At 38.2% G+C, this 23,875-nt stretch overlaps 1 protein-coding gene across 1 annotated transcript; it reads left to right on the top strand.

The window, feature by feature from the left end:
- Positions 1-11,002: 11,002 nt before the first annotated feature.
- On the top strand, positions 11,003-22,508 carry col9a2 (procollagen, type IX, alpha 2). Its single transcript, XM_077743933.1, has 32 exons — positions 11,003-11,243; positions 12,355-12,429; positions 13,147-13,182; positions 13,264-13,326; positions 14,035-14,088; positions 14,700-14,735; positions 15,285-15,308; positions 15,398-15,451; positions 15,535-15,588; positions 16,321-16,371; positions 16,446-16,502; positions 16,689-16,742; positions 17,565-17,618; positions 17,717-17,770; positions 18,208-18,261; positions 18,342-18,395; positions 18,523-18,576; positions 18,652-18,705; positions 18,773-18,826; positions 19,246-19,290; positions 19,362-19,415; positions 19,485-19,538; positions 19,601-19,654; positions 19,730-19,801; positions 20,074-20,109; positions 20,200-20,244; positions 20,370-20,402; positions 20,480-20,626; positions 20,712-20,766; positions 20,867-21,055; positions 21,116-21,193; positions 21,493-22,508. Exons 1-32 carry the CDS (start codon positions 11,172-11,174, stop codon positions 21,696-21,698), a joined length of 2,076 nt encoding a protein of 691 aa, XP_077600059.1. The 5' UTR covers positions 11,003-11,171; the 3' UTR covers positions 21,699-22,508.
- The last annotated feature ends 1,367 nt before the right edge of the window (positions 22,509-23,875 follow it).

Raw genomic sequence — 23,875 nt, forward strand, 5'->3', positions numbered from 1 at the left:
TGCTATATTCAAAGCTGAAACATTTCATTTGAATGACAATGGTGTAAAAGTCATTTTTAAACAACGATGAGATTAAAAATACACACTTTTTAGGCATTCCAGAGCTTGGCAAGATAGTCAAAAGTCAGGACTTCTTTCCAAAGAGTTGAAAATGTCTTAGTCTGCTTTAAAAGTTTGAAAAGTTTCAACGTACTTGTTTCTTTCTCGATTAGGCCAACTCTGTCTTCTCATTTAAGCTGGCGGCTTTTGGGACAGATGTCTCATGGTGGTCAAGCACACATTTGACTAAGATCAAGTTCAGCCATGTGGAGGGAAGAACAGCTGTAGAATTAAAGAAAGCGAAAGGATATAAAACTTGCCCTCTGGGGGGGGCTTACCTGTTGGAAGTACATAGGCCAAAAAGGGGGGATGAAGATGGTGGGATAGCAGAGTGGTAGTGAAACCAAGGATGAGGAGAATGAAATGAAGCAAAAGAAAGGAGCTTCTGCCCAACATGTGTCGTGTACCGCGGTGGTTGAGGTACCTCGCGGCGATGCTGCAGGCTTAACGGCTTAACTATGGACGGACGGAGTTAGGTCCGTAGAGGCGAACTCAGGATATGCTAACAAGAAAGCTTGTTTTTTATTTTTTCAATACAGTGGAATATCACGTTAAGGATGGTGGAGAAATAACATAGATGAATGGAGTGGTGGTAGAAAACAAGTTTTGCTTTTCAATGTAATTGAGCACTATGGGACCACAGGGACTGAGTTTGGAGAAAATAAAAATACTCTAGAAATAAAGTAGGAGGTGTTTAGAGAAAGTTTGAGTCTATCTGATTGGTTGGGAACATTTTTTGACGAAGTTAGCCACAAACAATTCATATTTTCCAATGTTATTCCTTGTGAGCCATACTATGAATGTATAAGTCAAAATATATACATTTAAATGAGTGCCTTTTCAATTTTTTTTGTAATTTCACCACTTTTAAAGTGGAAAAAAATAATATTTTTTTTAAAATATTCTTATGCTGTTGCTAATCAATGATATAATGCATTCCAGAATAGTCTACTGCAAAAAAAAATAATAAGAATAAAGCAGTTTTAGATGTAATATATCAGTTCTGTCATCAGCGGTTTCCATATCTTAGCTCACAGATTAGCAAAGAGCCAGTTGCACTCATCAAAAGAGCCACATGTGGCTCCCGAGCCATAGGTTCCCTACCCCTGGTATAGAATAATGCTTCTCTGATGGTGCAGCCCAATTAGATGAAAATAGACCTCTAAAATCTCATTATACTTGGAAGTGACAGTAAAAAAAGCCTTTACTTCAATTCAGTTCACAATCATAGGAACTATTTGTTGCATTGTACCCAGCACAGGCTGAGGACTATCGCCCCATGAATTTTCCATGGCTTTTTTTAAAGGACTAAAGAGAAAATGCAGTGTGCTACAGGAGAAAAAGATCCAGGGGGGGACTTGCGCAAAACTGTTTGGAACAGTGTGCTGCTAAATAGTGATGTTGTTGTTCTGTTGACTCCCGATTCCAAGATAAGAACATCCTCTGGCCTTCTTTGCTTTGAACACACACGTACACACACATGCATGTGTGTGTGTGTGTATGCCTCCTATCTCTTTGGCACAGTCCCATAGCTCCTGCCCGGCTGTTTGAAAGCGAGCACTCCTGGCAAAGACAGAAGGGCTTTTGGGACCTGCAGCCGTATGAATTTTTCATTCACCCCCCCCCCACCAACTCTCCCTCAGTAGTCATCTCCCTCCCTCCCTCACTGACACACACTCGCCACCACTCATTCTGTACACCTTTTTACCTGCAGAAGTAAGAAAGGAACTCACACACAAATAAATATTCACATACAATGTTCACATGCAATTAGGCACTACACATCTTCTCTGCGCAGCAGCATTTATATGGTGCGCAGTAAATAAAATCCAAACTGTTTTTAATGTATTTCTTTAGATAATTATTAGTATTTGTATTGTTAGTATTATTAGTATTAGTGGTATTAGTAGTATTATTAGTATTCATATTATTAGTATTAGTATTATTAGTATTATATAGTACATTAGTATTAGTATTATTAGTATTATTAGTATTATATAGTACATTAGTATTAGTATTATTAGTATTATATAGTACATTAGTATTAATATTATTAGTATTATATAGTACATTAGTATTAATATTATTAGTATTATATAGTACATTAGTATTAATACTCTTAGTATTATTAGTAGTATCGAGTACATTAGTATTAATATTATTAGTATTAGTATTATTAGTATGAATTTACCCATGATTTTATGGTATTTCTACTTTCCATTCTGTTTGTTTTCCTGCCTGGCTTCATTGGAAAAGGGCAAAGAGATGCATTCTGCCAGGGAGTGTTAGCAAAGAAATATTATTATAACTATTTTTTGGGCTACCTTGCATGTCACTTTAACATCGGAGAAGAGAAGCTTGATTGACCAAGACAACATGACGTGTCCTTTTCACGGGCCACAAAATAAAGTTGTCAAGTAGTGACGGCACACTCGTTGAACCTGGATAGCTTTCTCCGGTGAGATCATCTCATCAGAAAACCACTTGAACCCCGAGGGCATGACATTTGAGTGCTCGGCTCTTGAGACATTTACAATGGTGGGCTCCATTCCTGCTTGGGTAGCCATATAGTTAAAGAAAGAAAAAAAAATCTTACCTTACTTGTTTATTTTCTGTACAAATGTTCTGTACATGGTCTTTTTTTAATACTTAACACAACCAATCATTGACCACTTGGCCTAAATTACACTTGAAATGGGTGCTAAAGGAAATTATAACCCCCTGCCATGTCAAATTGGCTATTACAACTAAATACAAATCAGCTCAATAATACCCTGCAAATATTGATTCTTTGGCCATAATGTTCACTTTCCTACCATTTTTCTCCCAAATGCTCTCTTTCCACTTTTTCCAAACTGTCCAAAATCAAGGAATCTGAACCCCAAAATCCACTTCCCACCTAATGGACAAAGAGTATGTTTCCCTTTTCAAATAATAGCATTAGTAAAGTACAGATTCAAACCTTCCCTTGGGAATCCCAGCCCTCTCTTCGACTTTGATAGCGCCGCACAGTTCCCGCAAATATTTACGGGAGCATTAATGCAGTTGATGGACCATTATCCTGCTGGGCACATCCGCACAAAAGGCTAAACTGTGATGATAACTGCCTTTTTGCTGTGGAGTTATATGGCACCCTGTTATTTGATGGGGATTTGTTGTGCACAGTGATATTTTCAAACATCTGCTGAACCCTTAAGGTACTGTCAGTTAGCGAGTTGCAAAAGAAAATAACAGAAAAATGTCTTTTTTAGGCATTCTTTCATATCCCAGGTTTACATTTCATCATATCTCCTGTGATTTGACTCCGTTGCATATGTGCAAATTCATTGGCAGAGTTGCTGCTGTCAGGGTTTTTTTTTTTTTTTTGTATGTCTCTGCTATATTTGATCGTCTCCCTAATGGTGACGGACCCCGGTGTAGTGGTTTATTTCTTTCCACGTACTGGAACTAGTTTGATTCTGGAGTGACTTAATTCTTAGGTTTGTAAATGATGATGTATGAATATGTGGTTTTTGGTTGGTTACTTAGTCAAAGTGTGCAAACTCCAATGTGGTGAAAACAATAGATGGATGCTTCTAAACCCTAAATAATTGCTTTTTTTCTTTTCCAGAGGACCGTTACATTTTTGGACTATATGCTGTAGATCGATCACAGGTGTCAAAGTGCCGGCCCAGGGGCCAAATCTGGCCCTAGAAAATAAATGGTGAGTGCCGACTTTCTGTCATAGTATCAAATTAAAATAAAGATTATAGATGTATATTATATTTCCTGATTTTCCCCCTTTTAAATCAATAATTGTAATTTTTCCAATATTTTTTTGCTGTTTTTAGTTAAAAATATTTTAGAACAACCTGAAAATGTATAAAAATATGTTTTCCACTTTAATATGGAACATAATGATTCAGATATTTTTCTTTACTAAAAAAAAAAAGCTCAAACATTGTTTTAGATCTATAAACAATGGAATAGTTAGGGATTTTGATCCAGTTCTTTTAATCTATGTATTAAAAAAAAAACTCTGTTTAGCTCACCACCCCATAAGAGATGAGGCATTCAATCGCGTTCTTCCAGACAGATTCTTTGTGCACTAGCCCCACCAAGCGACCATTATCCCCCCCCCTCCCTTATTAACCAGCATGACTCCAGCTCTTCTTTCCCATTTTCTCCCTTTGCTCCAAAGAAGGAGGGATGAAAGTCTTAAGAAATAGTAGCTGATGTATTGCAAGTGGCAGGCTGATATATGGGCGGTATTGCTTTTTCGATGACCACAGGTAAATGCCCCGCGTGCTGACACAGTAAAGCACACAGCACCGATGACTAGGACAAATCAGTCTGGAGCACTTCCTCTTTTGCACGCCTGCCAACACATACCTGGGCCTCGCCATGGCCAAAAGAGCAGCTATGAATCAAAAGCAGGCGAGGCGGCGCTAGACAAGGACTTACGAGCACTTGGCAGCATGGCCGCTTTTACCGTTTCTCCGTCAAGCCTAAACTGCTCATTCAACACCCGGTAATAGAAACTACAGTAGCGACACAAGGCTACGTGGATCCACTTACAAACTCATTTCCATAAGATGCAGATTTAAAAAGACTGAATGAAAATATTGAATCAGTGTGATTACCAATTGTATTTAGCTTTGAATTGTTTTGGTAAAAATGCGTCCAATAAGAGGATGTGGTGCTCGGACGTTTGGTCGCCGGTCTTTTGGTCCTTTTTGGTCGCCGGTCAAATGGTGACGGAGAGTTTACTGTTAAAGCCAGCTTTCAAAATTATAGTCATGAGAGTGTGTTTAATATCTAAGAGAGATAGTTTAACATCTAAGAGAGAGAGAGTTTAATATCTAAGAGAGAGAGTTTAATATCTAAGTACTGTTTAATATCTAAATACATTTGACCGGCGACCAAAAGACCGGCGACCAAACGTCCGGTCAAGGAGGATGTCAACTCCAACACAACTAATATATACATTTTTTTTTTCCTCTTAGACTATGAGTGCCAGACTCCCTTGTTTAAGAGAAGATTCTAGAAGAGACATTGACAATCGGATCATCTTGTGTCATCAATTTATCTTCACATATGTTCTCTCCATGACTAAAGCTCCTCGTCTCTCCAGTAAGTCTTATTTTAATTCTTTGTTTGTTTTGTCGTTATTTTTAAGTGCCTCCCAAGTTATTTACTTAAATTTGGTAGCTAGTGTTTTACTTTATTGGAAGAAAAATGGCCTACATTGCTACACACTGTCCTTCAAATCAAATCTTTATTATTTGGAAAGAAGTTAGGAGTTTAGTCCTCCTCACTGGACCAGAACATAAGCCATTTCATCTGTTGAACCAGTCGGCCAAATCTAGACTTTATTAAAGTCGCTTTGATGGATTCATTCCCGGCTTTTCACCCCCATTGTGATCTATAGCCTGTCCAGTCCTGGGAGACTCCAATAAACTAACAAAGCAACGGGGCCACTTGATCTTCACACTGTGCATTCTCTTTGTCCAATCAATGCTTCCATAACATTGGCTAAAGGATATGCTGATGGTCCATATTATTCCCCACTTTCATCACACACTTATCTAGCGCGTTAAGATGGCGCTAAAGTAATTTAACGGTGCCGCCATAGTCAAAGCAATCCGACTGTGTTAAGCATGTTCTGCATCTTTTCTTAATAGAGTAGTAAATCAAAAGCAGTTAAGCCTGGTTCAGTCCTTCACGGGTCCAGTCAAGCCTTAAAAATAAGAGGCAATTTACAGAGAATGGAAAAATTCAATGGCTAGATGCTTCTTTTCTATGTTATGACAGAAATAAAGATATCAAAAAGGCCACTAGAGCAACTGTATCCAGTTGCACTAAAGTTCCTGACTAGTAGGTGGGAAATAATGAGCAGCCAGTGTGTCAAAGTAACCAGATTTAATGTTTCACTGTATATGTGCTCACAGCTGATACAGGTAGAAAACATTTGCACGCTAATAGGAACTGCAGGGACCGGCATTCCTGGGTAATTTATCCCTGAGTCATGTGCCCTAACATAAGCAAATACATAGGCTATATTGTTTTTAACTGTCCCTAGATGTCATAACAAATGCTTTATTTTGATAATAAATCCAACAAGTAAGGGTGTATAATGTACATTTTATGAGCAAGATCACTCATAAATGAATATTTCATGAGAGCCAAGACAAGAAAGAACTGGGATGTTTCACTGTGTAAAACCCAACGGAAGGGCAAAGTCATTTATTATGGTCGTCCTTGTTTTTGTAACAGTGGAATGATATTAAGTAAGCATATTTTTGTCTATTGTAAAATGTCAAACTTGATCTAAAAATAGATTCATGCCCAATTTGAGGAATGCTGGGAAATCATTTCAACTAGAATTTTTGTTGTCTCTGTCCTTGGTGCTGAAATGCTTTCCCCTGTGTACACTGTAGTACATTTTCAACCCTTTTTATATGATATGCCAATATTTGGTATTAATATATCTTAGGATATTTACCAAGCTAAAATGTAGTCCTCCTGAATTCACAATATGGATCTATTTGACCATTTTTTTAGATATAATGTCAAAAATGTATTTAGTTTGCCTTTAACCCAAAGTCCAGATATTTATAATTATTTCTCCTCCATGGAGAGCTGAGCAGAAAGTTTCTCTTGATGACTTTAATCCCATTTCAATTCAACATGCACATTTTTGTGTAGTTGTGACTCTGTCACTATTGCTTTGAAGAGTTCAGACGGGGGAGATCGGCCATGTCTGCTCTCAGATTTCCTTCTCATTAGTTCAGGACTCAGTGTGTGACCTCTACTGTGCAAACTAGGGTAGCTAATTGAAGAAAGTGCTTTCAGAATGTGTAAAAAAAAATGTAAATCCAGTTTGCAAAATAACTTGGAGTCTCATTAATAGTCTGTTGGTCAAATATTGGCATCACCATATTTTTGAACTAAAATGCAATTCCTTAAGTAATTTAGAAAAGTCTCATGAACTTTATTTCACAAGAACTATGGTATATTAATATTCAATCTGAAGAAAGTAGTCATATTTTTAGTATGATTTGATTTTAAGACCAAATGAGGCTGACAATTTCTATACTCACCAATGCTTTATTCAACAAAAACCTGAAATTGGGTTAATAAAAGACCATAAGTCATAGTTATTCTGAATTTGTCAATATTTCCACCAAAATGTCGGTTATTGTGCTTCAGTTGCATTATTGTGAAGCACTTTTCTGACTTTTGGAAAAATGGTCCAATTGAGAACTCTAAAATACAGAACAAAATAATATGACGCTCTACTACATTGAATCCAGCCTGTGGGATAGATTGAACACAACAATGATTTGTGGCATAATAACCATCCATCAGTAGGAAGTAACAATGGCTGCCATTACAGGAACACATCACAAAACAACCAAACACGTGGCACTTTTCCCCCTAAAGGTTGAAAATGAAAAATCGGGCCAAAAAAAAGAAGCATTGGAGGCTCTAGCCTGAAAACTTAAGCAAAAATAATGAATAAAAAATGCGGACATAGACCAGACAGTCATCAGAATCCCAACCAAGAACGTGTTCGCTGCTGGAAGAAGTCACGGTCGAATTAACAAGGGCTTGTTACTCCACTGCGCTGACAGTTATTCTGACATTGCATTCACCACCACACATATCCTCACCACAGAGCCTTTAGGGACAAATAACAAGCCACAAAACCAGCATGGTGTTCCTGCCAGCCTATCCTTCACATTACATATTTGCAACAAAATAAAAAAATAGGCTGTCACAGGCATTTAGGTGGTATTTACTAGAGGAAATCAATGACCTTTAAAGTTGCACTACCTTGACAGAGTGGGTGGAGTTAGTGAGATGCTCGCTATTTGTCTAGAATGCAAAAACTAGAAGGCTTTGCCAGTGTATATGTAGCCCAAAAAGCTAACTTACTTGACGACAAAGGCACTGAAAAATGGCTCAAAATATGACTCATGAACTTCTGTTTTTGCAGAATAAAATATCAGGCAGAATAACTTCCACTTCCGGCCTACGAACCACATGTTTGTCTTGCTTTAGTGTCAGATTTCATCTCAATGACATGAGAAACGGCCATGTAAAATTGTCTGAGGAACAGCATGCGGGGGAATGAGAAATAAAGTCAAAACTGTGGGATGTGCATCAAATATTAATGGCTGCCTTCCTTTGCTTCACCATTGCAGAGCTGCTCAACTGTCTGTGTTTGCCGGTTTTTTTTGGAGCAACGTATTGTCCAAGGTTGCGCTGGCTTATTGGCCCCGAAGCTGGTCGACACGTCCAATCTGCCGCTCTTCTCCCTGCGAGCCCTAAAGCTCTGTTAGGTATGTAATGAGCCTCCAGTGCCAATAGCCTCTGTTCCAGAAATCTAAAATTCCACTATGGTGCACTTTTAAGCATGTTGCATTTTCACAAAAATTATAAGCTAACATACAGAAAAAAATAAGTATGATACATTTTCAGACTTGTATAGAGACATGTTGTTGTTTTTTTTAAATCTCAATTACTGTATATTCACCACTAAGGCACAGTTAAAAGTCTGAAATTTTCTCCAAAATAGACAGTGCGCCTTATAATCCAGTGTGCTTTATATATGGAAAAAAATAGTGTCATTCATTGATAGTGCGCCTTATAATGCATTGCGCCTTATAGTTGTGAAAATGTGTTTGTTAGTATGCAATTGTGAATGGCAGACATTTAATTCCCCTAAAAATAATCTGCCATATTGTTGATATGCTTTTAAGATTTATATAATTTCAAGTTGCTAATGGAAAATATGTCAGCATAGGAACAAAAAGTTTTAAACAAAACAAACAGGTTAGTAATGTATATATTTCAACCACGCGCTGAAACAAGTAGCGCTGGAATTTAGCAGTGATATTTATTGAAAAAGATAGAATGGAAGCAGAAATTTGAATCCACCCACGTCTTATGCTGATTGTTGACCTTCCCATAACCCATGCTGACCTCAATCCGACTTCATATTTCTTTGTTTCTAGTAAGAGAAATAGAAAAGCCCTCCCAGTCAGGGCTGCTTTTTTACCGCACACACAATGCATATTATAGTATGAAGGCTATGTTTTGTTAGATTGGACTTGGTTTATTCTGATAGCTTTGGTTGCATAACAAATAGTGTGACGCACAAAAATACAATTATATAAAATAGTTTAAAAAAACGACATTTAAGTAGAAAGCAAACTTTAAAAAAAACACTTTAAAGACTATTTTATCACTTGAAGAGTTATTAATGATGAAACACTAGGAAAATAATATTATATTCATGTATTGTTATTATTATTTTTAGGGATACAGCCCCTACATTGGATGCCATAAGGCTAATTGTCTTTTTTATACAATTAGTTAGAAAAAGCGACATTAAGTAGAAAGCAAACCTAAAAAAAAATACACTTTAAAGACTATTTATCACTTGAAGAGTTGTTAATGATGAATCACTTTAGGAAAATAATATATTTATGTATTTTTAGGGATACAACACGTACATTGGATGCCATAAGACTAATTCTGTCATTTTTTATGTATAATTATATTAAGAAGAGACACTGGGGTGGACAAAATGAATGTCAAATTGGATATGGTGTCAGACAGCGACCATATTGGATCTAAGAAAGCTCATAACTGGTCATGGCATCCGGAATAAAAGATGTCAACAGCAGTCAAGTAAATCCCCATCAACATAGTCACCATTGCAGGCAGCCACCTGTGTTTTGTGCTGATTTAAGTTGATCAAGTATAACGCTGTCAGCGTTACGGTTCACCAGCCCCCAGGTTTTCAATCAACTCAGTGGCGTGAGAGGAGGGTGTGTCCAAAGTGTCACTGACAAATGCCGAGCGTACGACCTCCGGGGGTTATCGAGGAGAAAGAGGGCGGAGTGACGTGGAAGGAAAATTGGAAGATAAAGAGATGGATGAAGCCGGACGGCGAGTCACAGAAGGGGAACGGTCAGCCATAAGTCACATAGAGACAAGCTGGGGAGTTGAGTCAAAGAGTTCAGTGGGAAGGACAAAAAAAAGCCGCTTGGAAAAAAGGACTATTTTCTTTTGTAACGCAACAACAAAACGCAGAGGTGTGAAACTGCTGTCAGGCTCGATGAATCCAAAATACGGAGGGGAAATCTTGGACAAAATAGCCCCAAGGGGGATGTGAGAAAGTGTGAGGACCCTGCGTGATAGCTATATGCTTCACTAAATCTATTCAGTCTACCCAAAGAAAAAATACAAGAGTTTAGGAGATTATTTTTGAATGGGTCAAGGAAAGGTTATTATTAAATGGAGTTACAGTGCACAGAATTGAAAATAGAGCTTATTTGTGGATGAGTTAAAGCAGCTTCTACTCGTAGTATAGGGTTATATGTTTTTTTTTTACACCTTGGGCTAGTGGAAGAAGATGAATCAGAACAGAACATATGTTAAATAAACTTATTAGTTTAGTGTTTAAATATGGATGCAGTCTTAAAAAAAAGCATCATTCATTTTCTTAAAAAGTAAACTGGTACAGTACCAGCTTGGCTTTGCTATCACCTAGTGGGTATTTCACTGAACTACACGTTTCTTCTTGTAAGAAAAATAGTCTTTTTTTGCTGAGTTTTGTAGAACTCTCTTGGTGAAATGAAATAAACAACCACTCATTTCTTGATTGGTTTAAATGATAATCACTTAAAAAAAAGCAAAATATTCCTCCATTAGTATCTAATCAGAATAAACAGTTCCACTGTTAATCCTCATCCTCTAGATTTGGTTTTAGTACATTTACATTAGTACAACCCATAATCCAACAACATGGGCAATGTTTCTATCCTCTAACTTCATCTCAAATGCCTCCAATTCCATCTCAGTCTACTACCCCCTCCTCCTCATTTACTCTATCCCTCAAAGTTAGATTTTTTTTTCCTTTTCCTTGAGTGTGCACATACTCCCGACCCCCACTCACTCCCTCACCTTCTCTGAAGCAGTTTTTATCCCTCACAGAGCTGGCCCGGAAAGGAATAAGGGGAGCAAGAAGAAAGAATTTGCCGTAGCCAGGAGAGAGAAACCGACAGAGGAGAAGGACTATGGCTTCCCTCTCGTTCGTGCTCAAGTCCTGGGTGGTGCTGCAGACACTTTGCCTGGTTTTGGCCCAAGTGGTGAGTAGATAACCGACACCTGCTAGATGCAAAATTTGAGGGGTCCCCCTTAAAAACAGTGGTTTTATTTTTACTTTTATTTTGTTTTTGTGGCAAAGTTAGTGCGGATTGAACTAATTTTCTACTCTTTGTTATGCTGGGTGACTTAAATTCTAAAAGAAAAGATGGATTTTCTGATTTTCTGCAGTGAAACAGGCTTCACTTGTTTGGATTATTATTATTATTGTTGCTGCATTTCAACTTTTTAAATGGAAAGCAGCAAGGTTATCCCAGCTGATGTTTTTTTTTTGTAAAATATTGTTGTTGTTGTTTTTTTTAAACAAAGAAGAATGTCATTTGTGGAGGATGGAATTTGAAGGACTTTGGCATCTTTACAAACAAACTAACAATGAGTACTCTGTTTGAAAGGCCTTATTTAAAGTGACACCTATCTGCTGGATTCTTTTACATTGGAGGACAACACATTTTTTTCATCCTTTTTATTTTTTGAATACCTAAAGAAAAAGAGTTTTGGATTAACCTGGAAGGATTACTACCATGAAGATATACAGGGGTTGCCCCATTCTCAATATTCCTCTTTCTGTGCTTTTTTTATCTTTATGTTGTTTTTAATTATTCCTATTCATCATGTTTATGGTTCAACTTTAAACTTTTTGTCCTTGTGCCCCCGCCTGATGCCTGTAGTTAACTGGGATAGGCTCCAGCACCCCCTGATACTCTTGTGATACTTTCATCTTTAGTATTTAATGGTTATTTTTGTCTTTAAAGACAATATTAGCATTTACAATTATTCATATTGGTTAATTATTGATGATATTATTATAAACACCATTATATTGCTACAGTTAATAGTTGAAACACTTGTTTACTTTTGAAAATATTTATATAATTGCACTTGAGCATTAATAGAAATTAACCTGTATTTTGGCAACTTTTCCATTTAGCTTGACTAAAATGGGTTTATTTAGTTTACTTTTATGGCTTTTTGCTGAAAAAAATGACATATTTTTTTATGTTATGCATATGTTCCTATTAATGGGTAGAAATGAAGAAAATAAATAGGTAAAGTGATGTAGAGTTGATTTAATATGCAACTTTTGTCCTCTTTCAGAGAGGTCCACCTGGACCCCAAGGCCAGGCAGGCATACCAGGCCCCTCTGGCACTCCTGGTTCAGACGGCATTGATGTGAGTATCCCCCCCCACTGCTTGCCCACCTGATCCAACACAAAGAGGAGGATTGTGCAGGATAAAAAAAAGACAGGCTGGCACTTTAGTGTGCTTCAAAAGCTCAACCAGTAGAGGGCTCTAAAAATGCAAACAGGCAATGCTACAAAGGAGCTCTGTTTAGGCTAGACAGGAGGTCTTTCAGGTGGGGGGGCACTCGGTAGACCTAAAGAAATTAATCTGGGTCTATGTCACGGCCATCTGAAAGATTTGTGATATTTTCTGAGTTTTTCCAAATATTCTGCACAGCAGGAAACAGCAAAAATGTTTTTTTAAGCATTTAATTGGAGTCAATATTAAGCGGTCTCATGAAAAAATCATTAAACAATTGGGAAGAACTCCAAATGGTTTGTAATCTATTTAAAAAATGAGCATTGTGGATTATAGCTATTCAACAACATTGCAGTATCATCTAATTTGTTTTAAAATATACTATCTATGAATAGTCTTCTATGAATTAAAATGATTTTAAGCTTAGTTTAGATATAATCACATATACTGTACCTCAATACATAATATTTACTATCTAAAAAAAAAAAATGCTCAAAACATATTTGCACGATGATTTTGTCCAAAAACTTTCAATATGTGTACTACTGTGAACAATGAAGTACTCAGTACTCCAACCTAATTGTATCCAAACCATGCCTTAATCATATATATTTAATTTTTTTGCAGGGAGACAAAGGTCCACCTGGCCAGGCTGGTCCACCAGTAAGCAACATTCCATTTAAAGTCATTAAATATCATTATTAATTGTATTTATTTATTTTTGTAATGTGTTTTTTTTGGTAGGGGCCCAAGGGAGAACCAGGACAACCTGGCCCCGATGGTGTACCGGGAGAGAACGGTATAGATGTAAGCAAAACAGCATGTTTACTTCCACATTGGGCCTTTGGGACATTTTTTCAGGGGCACAAATATTATGAGAGAGATGATAGTTGCATTTATGACTACTAGTAAAGTTCCAGAGCAATACTTTAATGGATTGTTATATTTGTTGTTGACCTCCGTAAAAGTTGTAGTAAAATACTCCAATGTGGGGTATAAAAAGGGAGTAGTCAGATATGAATCCATTTTTTTGGGAGGGTAAGCAATACTATTGCTTTTAATCATACATTCATAGTATAGCAATAATAGCAGGTTTTGCTTCACCTTTACATTAATGGACTCATTTTTGTAGTAAAATGTTTAGTAGGCTGTACTGATCCATATTTATTGGGATATTTTTACAAACTCAATTCCCCTATGTGACTTTCAATGGTCATAAAACAAAAATATAAGCATTTTTAGTTTGTTTTTGGAATGGATCACTATTAGTAAATATATATTCATTTCAAAAGTGTGCTTCATACTTAAGTTTTATACAGAAAAACTGCAAACACACCATGATTAGAGGTCTTATCGGTAATCTTCTTTGGAATTTCAATCTCCTTTTTTTCCCCCCTAATTACCTAAAGGAACTGTGTCAAGATTAATCATATGCTAGATTGTTTCAATGTGAATTCCAGCCTCGCGTACTTTGACCTCCATGCACATATTTTGATATTTTTCCTCTGTTTTCAGGGTTTGATTGGTGCAAAGGGGGATCGAGGTGCATTGGGAAATCCTGGTCCAAAGGCAAGTGTTCCCACTTACACAAAAAAAATATTGAAATATACTCTTTAAAATATTTCCTGGCTTTAAATGTCAAAGTAGCCATCAAAGAAGAGTGTCCACCCTCCGTTGAAGTATTTGATGCTAACTACAGAACTGATTTAGAGGCTTCACATTTTTAATGATGCTCGTTAATGTGTTTGAAACTTTTGCGGCTGGGTTATTGGATTTATGGTGCCGTCGTATTCATTTATAACACCAATCTTCAGAGTAACTTCAATAGCTGACACATTAATCAGATGGAGTACATTGTGAAACATTCAAAAAAAAAGCTACGGAATTGTAATGAAGTGGTAGTTTAAAGAGATGTTAAAGTGAAATATTATGTACTGTGTTGTACTTAAAGTCATTTATTGCATTTTACTTGAGCTTGAAAATATTTTAAGACAGAAAATATGAAAATAGTACCAGCTAATTTTAGTTTTTAGTGGTTACATGATGTATTATACCATCCCATTGGCCAATTGTCTTATTATTTATGAAATCATCATGCTAGTTTTGTTCAATTGCTATGAATGTATTGAATCTGTTTTATTTAATGTGTTTATTATATCATTATTTTTCTTTCTTTTCAGGGCCAGCCTGGGTTGAGTGGAGAACCTGGTAGATCTGTGAGTATGTTTTTATTTATTTAGTCAATACATTATGATACATTTTTGTGTGCAAATTTAACAAGTAATAATAATAAATCATTTTAAATGTGGGCAATAATGTCACTAAACTGAAGCAATGTTTTCTAAGCCTTAAATTAACGCTATTCCTCAATTTTTGAATTTTTGTTTGATGTATTGAAGGTAATTTGCAGTTTTGTTTGTTTCTCTGGTTGAACTGCACTATAATATACCACCAGCTGATGGCGCTCCGCCTCCATGTTATTGACTATCAACCCAGTTAAAAAATAAATTTTACAGTCATTCAATATGCCAGAAGGAATAATAATATGGTGGTCTTCCCTGCATTTATTTGACAAAGCATTGCATTAATTTGACATTTAGTACCTTGGACAGTTCTCATTGAACTGCCCATAATGAATTCAAATGATGAAATCAGAATGGAAACTAAGTGAATACATCTTCCATCATTTAACTGCAGTATATGCTTACAAAATAATAACAAATGTCATTAAATACTTTAACATTTTGCCTCTCTTGTACACTCAGGGACCCGGCCTCCCAGGACTTGCTGTAAGATGAATATTTAAAAATGTCATTGTTTCAGGATACACATTGTTTTGGGACAATATGCCTATTATGGTATTTTTCTAATTATTCAGGGTGCACCTGGGCCTATTGGGGTTCCTGGTGAACTTGGTCCAACTGGACCAAAGGTAAGCACTTATTATGATTATTAACATTAAACAATCACCAGGTTTATTTTGTTTTGTTTAACCCTCATTCTACTTTGGTTTAGGGTTTGATGGGAACTCCTGGACCACCAGGACTCCCTGGACCACCAGGAAGGGCTGTAAGTATCAAGTCCTTGTTTTCTGGTTCACACAGGTATAATTGAATTTAAAAAAAATACAGTATATGTTGCATAATGTCTCCAAAAACGATCTGTCAATTTGAAAAACAGTGCAAAAAAGATGACTGAGAATATTCAGCATGGACAAGATAAGGAGCTAAATTAATAAAAAATGATTTATGCATATATTTTACTGTAAAAAACAATTGGTTCTCGTCTCCAGACTCCACAGAGGAGAGTATAGAACTAAAACAAAAAGGCCGGAACATTAGTGTATTACTTTAAAGGAGACTATTACATATTTTGAATGAATAAAATGATGTGTTTGATGCTTCTAAAGCAGTCATTCAAATTAACACAACGTAGAATACTGGCAAGCTTTCTGAATATTTTGCATACTGAAAACTCACCAGTTTTGGAGTAGAAGGCTTTCAAGTATATTTTCTAGTGGGAGATATATTCTCCCACATGTATCTTTTGAGATGTCTTCAATGGGAGTGATGTTTACAACTTTGGGGAGTGTATTGCTTTAGCTTTAGTGCTTATCTCATCTGCCCCACGCCAAGCCACCTTCCATCAAATGTGTGGGTTGAATCATGCGGCCTCTGAAGAGATATTTTACCTCCACATGCAATATATAAACACACAAAAGAAAAAAATGGACCATGATTTATCAGTTTGCATAAGCAACAGTTGCCAATAGCTCTCAAACTGTTATTTTTCCCCATGTAGGGTCCACCCGGGAAGTTTATTGGTGGAGAAGAAGGCAGTGCTGACTTCCAGGTAAAAAAAAAGCTAAAAAAATACATGGTGTCATGACACAATGTCATTCACAAATGTCCTTGTCCCTTCAACAGTGTCCTCTCAACTGCCCAGCAGGAGCTAAAGGCCCACAGGGACTTCAAGGTGTCAAAGTGAGTGACCCCAAATCTTGTAGAAAAACAAGGAAAAATAAGGCTATTTTTTACAGCGTGCAGATTTCCACCAACACTAAACATATCATTGTGATATTAACATCCATAGTGCAAGTTTTAGTGCTGTAAATGGACGACAATGACCGAGAATAATTGATTATTTTTTGCTTTGTGTTTGCTTTTCAGGGCCACAAAGGACGACCAGGTATTCTCGGAGAATCTGGCAGTATTGGAAAAGTGGTAAGCTAGATATTCTCACATATTTCACAGTCCGATATTTTCACCCGCTGTTCAGAAGGATTAGTTCTAATGAAGCCCCCCGAGGCACAGGACGGGAGTTAATCTGGCTGGAGTAGTCAGGTCTGGCAGGGGAGGGGGGGAGTCGGTGTAGAGGGCGAGAGGGATAAAAGGGCGATGGGAAGCCAGGTACACGGGTGGGTGGAAGGATGAGCCGGTCAGGGTTCATGTGCTCATCTCACCTTGGCTGTATTAAGTAAATCTAATGACCATGGTGGAAAATGTTTAACAGATGTGACTCAGCCTGTGAGTTAGCTCCAAAGGGAGTATGAAAGTGGTAACCAAGCTTATATCATTGGGTATATATGCTGATTTTGAAATAAGGTCACTTTTAAAATGCCTAAAACAAAATTTTCGTGTTTGAATGATGCTAAAATGTGGTGCACTTGAATATTGACAGTTTGGGTGATGCAGCTGAATAAGTAACATGCCAGAAAAGCTTTTATGGCCCTGGATGAAATCCTTCAATCCTTGTTGTTGGTTTTTTTTTTTGGATGTGGATCACAGATTTCAAATATTCATGCTTAGGTAAACATCCAAAGTTGAAGTTCCTTTTAATTGGTAATCACTTTGTTGACTTTTAAAAGCTGAAATGAGTTGGAATAGACTTTAATGGCTGGTTTTTAAGGATGTGACTTTGCTTCAGTTAAAGTTTAGCATGGAACAACTATCCTCAAGTATATTTCTGATAACATTATCACTGTTAAATTGTAGTTTGTTTCTCTTATGATACATAATCGACACAATTTAAATTGTATGATTTAGGGAATCAAAGGAGAAGTGGGCCTCTCCGGCGAACAAGGAATTCCAGGACCTTCGGTACGTTAAAACCACTCTATTCAGTACATAATATGATTTAAATAATTGTCTTTTTATTCCCTGGTGATTGTTTTACATTGCTTTCTTTTTTCTTAAAGGGTCCAATGGGCGTGAGAGGTTATCCAGGAATGATGGGTCCCAAAGGAGAGGCGGTGAGGAATAATTCTCTATTTTTTTCATACTTTTCTAACTTTATTGACCACTTTATCTTTGGAGGAAAGGCTGCTCTCCTTTTTTTTAGCCAGAGTAGGACCTGCCCCCCCTTGTAGTACAAACATCATCCATTACTCGCAACCGGGACATATGGAAATGATGCCATGGCACATCTCTCGCTTCCTCTAATGAGTTGGGGTTATCTGGGTCCGCAGTGTCTCCATATGTAGTTAATGATCCTCCGGGGCAATCTATCTTGCCGTTAAAATTAGCCGACTGAGTTAGTCGCCAAGCCAAAATGGCTCCTCACTTTCTTTGTGACTCGCATTAGTGGATTGAGCTCAGTCCTAATTGCCCTTTCATCAACGGGGATGAATGGGTGACCCATCTACAGCCATTAAATGCCACTTGTTGCATTTTTTTGAATTTTTCGCAGGGGCCTCGCGGTTACAAGGGCATCGGTGGACCAGTAGGGATTCCCGGACCTCCAGTAAGAACCCCCGCGAGCACAGGTTTGTGTTGATAGTAAAAGAAGATCCACACATCTTAGGTAATCTATTTCATTTTCAGGGTGAGGAGGGACCTCAGGGTGCTCCTGGAGAGGCGGGAGACAAGGGAGATAAAGTAGGTGACTTTCACAGCATGTTTTGCTGAATATTTTTGGGCTGAAATATATCTTTTTACAAAAAAATATATCCTATCCTGGTGTGTGATTTGAATACATTAACATTCATTTGATTCTCTTCCTCAGGGCAACCCTGGTATTCAGGGACCTCAGGGTGCAGTAGGCAAAAAAGGAGACAATGTGAGTGGTTTTTTTATGGTGCGACGTAAGATCTTGTTTATTGAAGTCCTCTGGCTCACGTGTATGCATTTTCAGGGTCTGCCTGGCATTGATGGAAAAGATGGAACACCCGGTATTCCCGGACTCAAAGTAAAAGCTAGCCTGCCGTCTTCGCCAAATATTTTATTCTTGTAATGTCCGCCTTTTGTTTTTTTAGGGCGGACCTGGTCAAGCCGGGATGCCAGGTCCTGCTGGTCACCAAGGAACGGCGGTGAGTGATTCGTAAAGGCAAGATAATGTAGAACCTTTGACCAAAGTTGTCCTAGAATTTTAAACTACCCTCAGATAGCGTTCCCCTTTTCTGCGACATAGTGATTTATCAAAATAAAAGCAGGAGTGATTCACATTTGTGTACCCGCCATTCTGAGTCGGGGGTAATGGAGCATGAGATGCAGGCTTTGGCATGGCGGTCATTCCACTGACACTACTCCAAATACCCTCATGTAATAATAGTGTGATGCATATCTATAATAATAAGCTGTAGTTAAAATGCCTATATTCTTCATCACGGACATCATGATTTTCACACTTGTCAAAGTCGATCAATTAACTTACTAGGCACAGCTAGCTGCTTTATTGATCTACTTTTGATGAATATTATATTGGATTTTTCTTATGTATTTTCTACAGGGATTGCCCGGGAGTCCAGGTACGAAAGGCGGGCCTGGAGTTAAAGTAAGCCTCGATTCACGTAGTATTCTACAACATATTTTGTACACCTGTTATCTAATTGTCTGTCTTGACAGGGCGAGCCTGGACCACGGGGTCGTGCTGGCGTGTCCGGTGCCCCTGGACCTCTGGTAATTTGTATATGTTATTTAATTCCCTAAATGTATTTCTGTTGCTTATGTAAAATGTCTTGTTGCTAGGGCGAACCCGGTGTTCCTGGTGAGGCCGGTATGACCGGAGTCCCTGGTCCTAAGGTAAATATATGAATATATCACATTGATAATGGTAGATGCTTAACTTATTGAAAAAATTACAGGGGGACAGAGGTCAACGTGGCCCAGTAGGACCCCAAGGAATAGTCGGGAAGAATGTAAGTTGTGATTATGCTTTTATTTCATTGATAAAAGTGTGAAGCAAGGATTAATTCATTGTTCTTCATTGGCAGGGTATCAAAGGAGAGAGGGGGCCAATGGGTGTCCCAGGTGCTCAAGGACTCAGTGGAACCAAAGGAGACAAGGTGGGCTTTGAGAAATCTGCAAGAACAGAGTTGGAAGTGTGTTTCCGTTAGGTGGCAGTGTTTAACCAGGAGTAAAGTTAAAATTCCATAGTAAATCACAGCATGAGGCAAGCACTATTTATCATCTCAACATCCTCATTGTCCTTGGTTTAACGATTAGGTCACATCTTCTTACCTTGTCTTTCCTTACCTATGTCGATGCCAGGCTTAGATCAATACTTCTATTTAATGATACATGTATCAAAACTGAAAAAAATGTGTTTTTATTTCAGGGATTCCAAGGAAAAAGTGGGTCAAAGGGAGACATTGTGAGTAGGAGTTTTGCACGTTTCAAACTCTGAAAATGGACCAATCTAAAAGGTAGCATTAACGTTATTGGCCTCTTTTTTTGATTTTAGGGTGACCCAGGTGTGGAAGGATTGGGCGGTGAGAAAGGAGAGAAGGTAAGAAAGCAAATTTGAGGGAGGATACTTCAAGCTGAAAATTTGATAAAAAGGTCAAACATGTCTAGATGCTTTGTGATATGAAAAAATGTTCACTTGAAAATGTTTCCTTTTGGTTTTAATAGGGTTTTTCTGGAGAACCTGGGCCTAAAGGACAGGTAAGCTTTGTAGATTTGTGTTGTTTTGAATCAATCATTGCAAAACATGACCTTTTACTCTCTTTTTTGGGGTCTAGCAAGGAGTGAGGGGTGACCCTGGACACAACGGTCCAACTGGAGACCCTGGAAAGCCAGGTGACCAAGGACCTGCTGGACTTCCAGGCCCAAGAGGACTTAATGGAATGCGAGGCATTCCCGGCAAATCTGGCATTCAGGGCTCACTGGTAAGTTGGATTCATTTCTCATTTTCTACTATGAAATACTTACCAAAGTTTTGGAACTTAAGACGCATTTGGATCTCCTCCTCAGGGGCGAGATGCATCTGATCAGCATATTATTGAAGTGGTGCTGAAGATGTTGCAAGGTAGGTATCCAGAGATTTGCCTTGAAAATAATGAAAGTCCCAAATGACCAAAAATGATATCACACCATGAATAAATATCATATATACCTTTTTATTACAGAGAGGCTTGCAGCTGTGGCCGTGAGTGCTAAGAGGGCCGTGCTCGGTGGCGCCGGGGTCATGGGACCTCCTGGCCCTCCTGGATCTCCGGGCGCACCGGGGCCTCAAGGACCACATGGTTTGCCTGGTACTAGGGGCATTCCTGGTATGATTGGTGCTCCTGGGCAGATTGGAAACACAGGTTTAAAAGGTATAAATGACAAAGTATTTTCAGTGGTTATCTGAGTAAATACTAATTATTTCTTTTCAGGAAAGAGGGGGGCTAAAGGTGACCGAGGAGATCCTGGAAAACCCCACCAAGGAGCTCCAGGAAGCCCTGGAATTCAAGGTAAGTGAGATTATCTTGCCAAGGATGATATTGTTGGCTTTAGGTGCTGATCTATTTACGTTGTAGGAGAACCTGTTTAAAAAATATCATTAACTTCAGTCATTAAACATATGTTCTTGAGTGATAATCCAAGATTGTGGTAGCCAAATTTTGTTCAAACGGAGAAAAACAAGCTCATTTGAAAATGTTTATATGCATACATGTCATCAAATGATAAAAGTATGTTCCGAATATCTTATGCTAACTCACCCAAGTGAAAAATCTGCTAAGAATTTAAAGAACGCTGTCTTACTTTGCAGGTCCTCCCGGAGTCGACGGCGTGGCGCGAGACGGCAGGCCAGGCGAGAGCGGCCCTCCGGGATCGGCTGGCCTAGCCGGTCATCCCGGTAAAGCGGGACCCTCGGGCTTGCCGGGCTACTGCGAGGCGGCCATGTGCTTGGCGGCATCGGCGTACACATCTCCCAGACTACAGGAGGCAGGTTCCATCAAAGGACCCAACGTTTAGAATGCCGTCTCCATTCACCAGTTCCTAAAAAATGGAGAGAAGGACTGTGACCACTCTTCTCACTTGAACATCACGAGGAAAAGGAGAGTAAGAGTATGTTGACCCAATGTGTGTCCAAGCCCCCCATGGTTGCCTCCCTCTTCTTAATCCCTATAACAAAATGTCAGTTCAAATAGGGCCCACCTCCTTCTGAATCTTCCACTTCTTTGGATTCACTTCCAACGCTGTTCACAAGCTGAGGGGTAAAGTAAAAAGTTCATTTGGTTTTATCGGCGCAACATTTTGTGATTAGCTAGGACGTTATCTTACCTTAAAGCTGTACAAAGGATGAATAAATCAATCTGAGATGTACTCTCAGTACAAATACCTTTGGAACTGTATTATTGCGGATTGTACGCTTGAATAGAATTTCTCATTCTGCCATCATCGGTGTCCCAAGTTTTATCCTTTCTCCATTACCCGCTTTCTGCCCAAGTCTCATTTTCGAAACTAACGACTACTTTATCTCTTCCTCTTGTTGCCTGGCAACGGCATATCCCCACGGGCACTCCCATCTCCCACAATGCAGTGCTGTAAATCTTTGTAAATGTGTGTTGATTATTATGTAGAGGAAAAGAGGACGGGTTGTGAGGTGTATGGACATAGAATCTAGAGATAAATCAAATTTCAGAAATACAACAAATATATGTTTGTAATTTGTTACTGTCCGAATGTACCACTGTCAACCTGTTAAGTGTCGGCAATCAAATGAATGATTTAATATCATTAACATGAGTTATTTATTATTAATAAAATCAAATGTTAGCTCTATTTTTTCCATGGCTTACCTGTCTTCTCAAAAGAATACAAGTGAACCTTTTATAAAATCCAATGTTCTCTCTTACATTGTAAAATTCATCATTATTTTTAGCTCACAGGATTGTGTGTTCAAATCCCACAACATCCAAGTTGTCACTCTTGAGCTGATAACGGAAACATTCCTTGCAATAGTAAGGAGGTGGGTAGAGAACTGAGCTCATGGGTAAGAGTGCCTGCTCACCGTGCTAAAGGTAGCAGGATTGAATCCTGCAACATCCAAGTTGTCACTCTCGAGCTGATGGCTGAAGTAACCCTGTCCGGGGTGCTCAGGATTCAGGAAACGGCAAGAAGAGCAAGGCAATGCGTTTGACACAAGGCTGGAATTGCTGAGACCATAGTCATTTTGTTAATAGAAAAAGTGTTGTTTTATGACAAAACATGCCTTACTATACTATGTCATTATCTACACAAAAAGACTTGTTATACTATGTAATTTTTTTGCAAAAATGTCTTATTATATTATGTTATTTTTTTACAAAAAAAGCCTTACTATAATATGTCATTTGTTACGTAAAAAGCGTCACTATATTATGGTTTGTTTTTTTTTTGCTAAAAAATGTCAATCCACCACTAAGATCACTCATCTTGTAGAGGATAAATGTGACCTGACTATTTCACTTCTAATTGTTGCTGTGGTCCAGTGGTTAAGACATTAGTTCAGAATCTGAATTTTGGAACAGGTTTAAATCAGGATTGAGTTCCAATCCAGCACTGACAGTACTCCTCTTCTTGTCCAATGGTGTTGAGGTAATGAAAAGAATAAATCTGACTTCTGATTCTTCTCCTTCAAGGTGTTGCTGTAGTCCAGTGGCAAAGACATTGTGTCAGAACCAGTGATGGGAACAGTGTTGAATTTGGAGTGAGTTCAAATCCACCCCTTGCATCTTTACATCTGTTTACCAATGTTATTGGAGTAATGGAGAGGAGAAATGTAACTTTCAATACCTTGCTTCCAGATGTCACTGTGGTCCTGTGGGGGAGACTTGGTCAAATCCAGAGGTGGGAACCAGTTCTAAACAAGAGTGAGTTCAATTCCCTTTTTTGCAAATCTCAAATTGTTTATTGAGGTAAGTAAAAGGATAAATATAACTTCCAATTTCTGTATTTCAGAAGTCACTGTGGTCTAGTGGCCAGAATCCCGCACCCGTTATTTCGACTTTTATGTGTTAATTTACAATAAATAAGGGTAACATGTAGAATAAAATCAATTTTACTCACTATTAAGACATTGCAATCACTGGATTTGAATCCAGTGTTGGCTTGAGTTTGCTCTTGTTTCATCAGATTTTCCCAAAGGGTTTGCCCCGCCCCTGGACCAC

This window comes from Stigmatopora nigra, chromosome 21 (genome assembly GCF_051989575.1).
Source record: "Stigmatopora nigra isolate UIUO_SnigA chromosome 21, RoL_Snig_1.1, whole genome shotgun sequence".
In the NCBI taxonomy this organism is placed as follows: Eukaryota; Metazoa; Chordata; class Actinopteri; order Syngnathiformes; family Syngnathidae; genus Stigmatopora; species Stigmatopora nigra.

Excerpts from the sequence above, each read along its gene's own strand:
- col9a2 (XM_077743933.1), top strand. The coding sequence starts at position 11,172 with ATGGCTTCCCTCTCGTTCGTGCTCAAGTCCTGGGTGGTGCTGCAGACA. Across the intron at positions 16,743-17,564 it reads CTGGCAGTATTGGAAAAGTG|GGAATCAAAGGAGAAGTGGG; the intron begins GTAAGCTAGATA and ends TGTATGATTTAG. Across the intron at positions 19,802-20,073 it reads GTGGAACCAAAGGAGACAAG|GGATTCCAAGGAAAAAGTGG; the intron begins GTGGGCTTTGAG and ends TTTTTATTTCAG.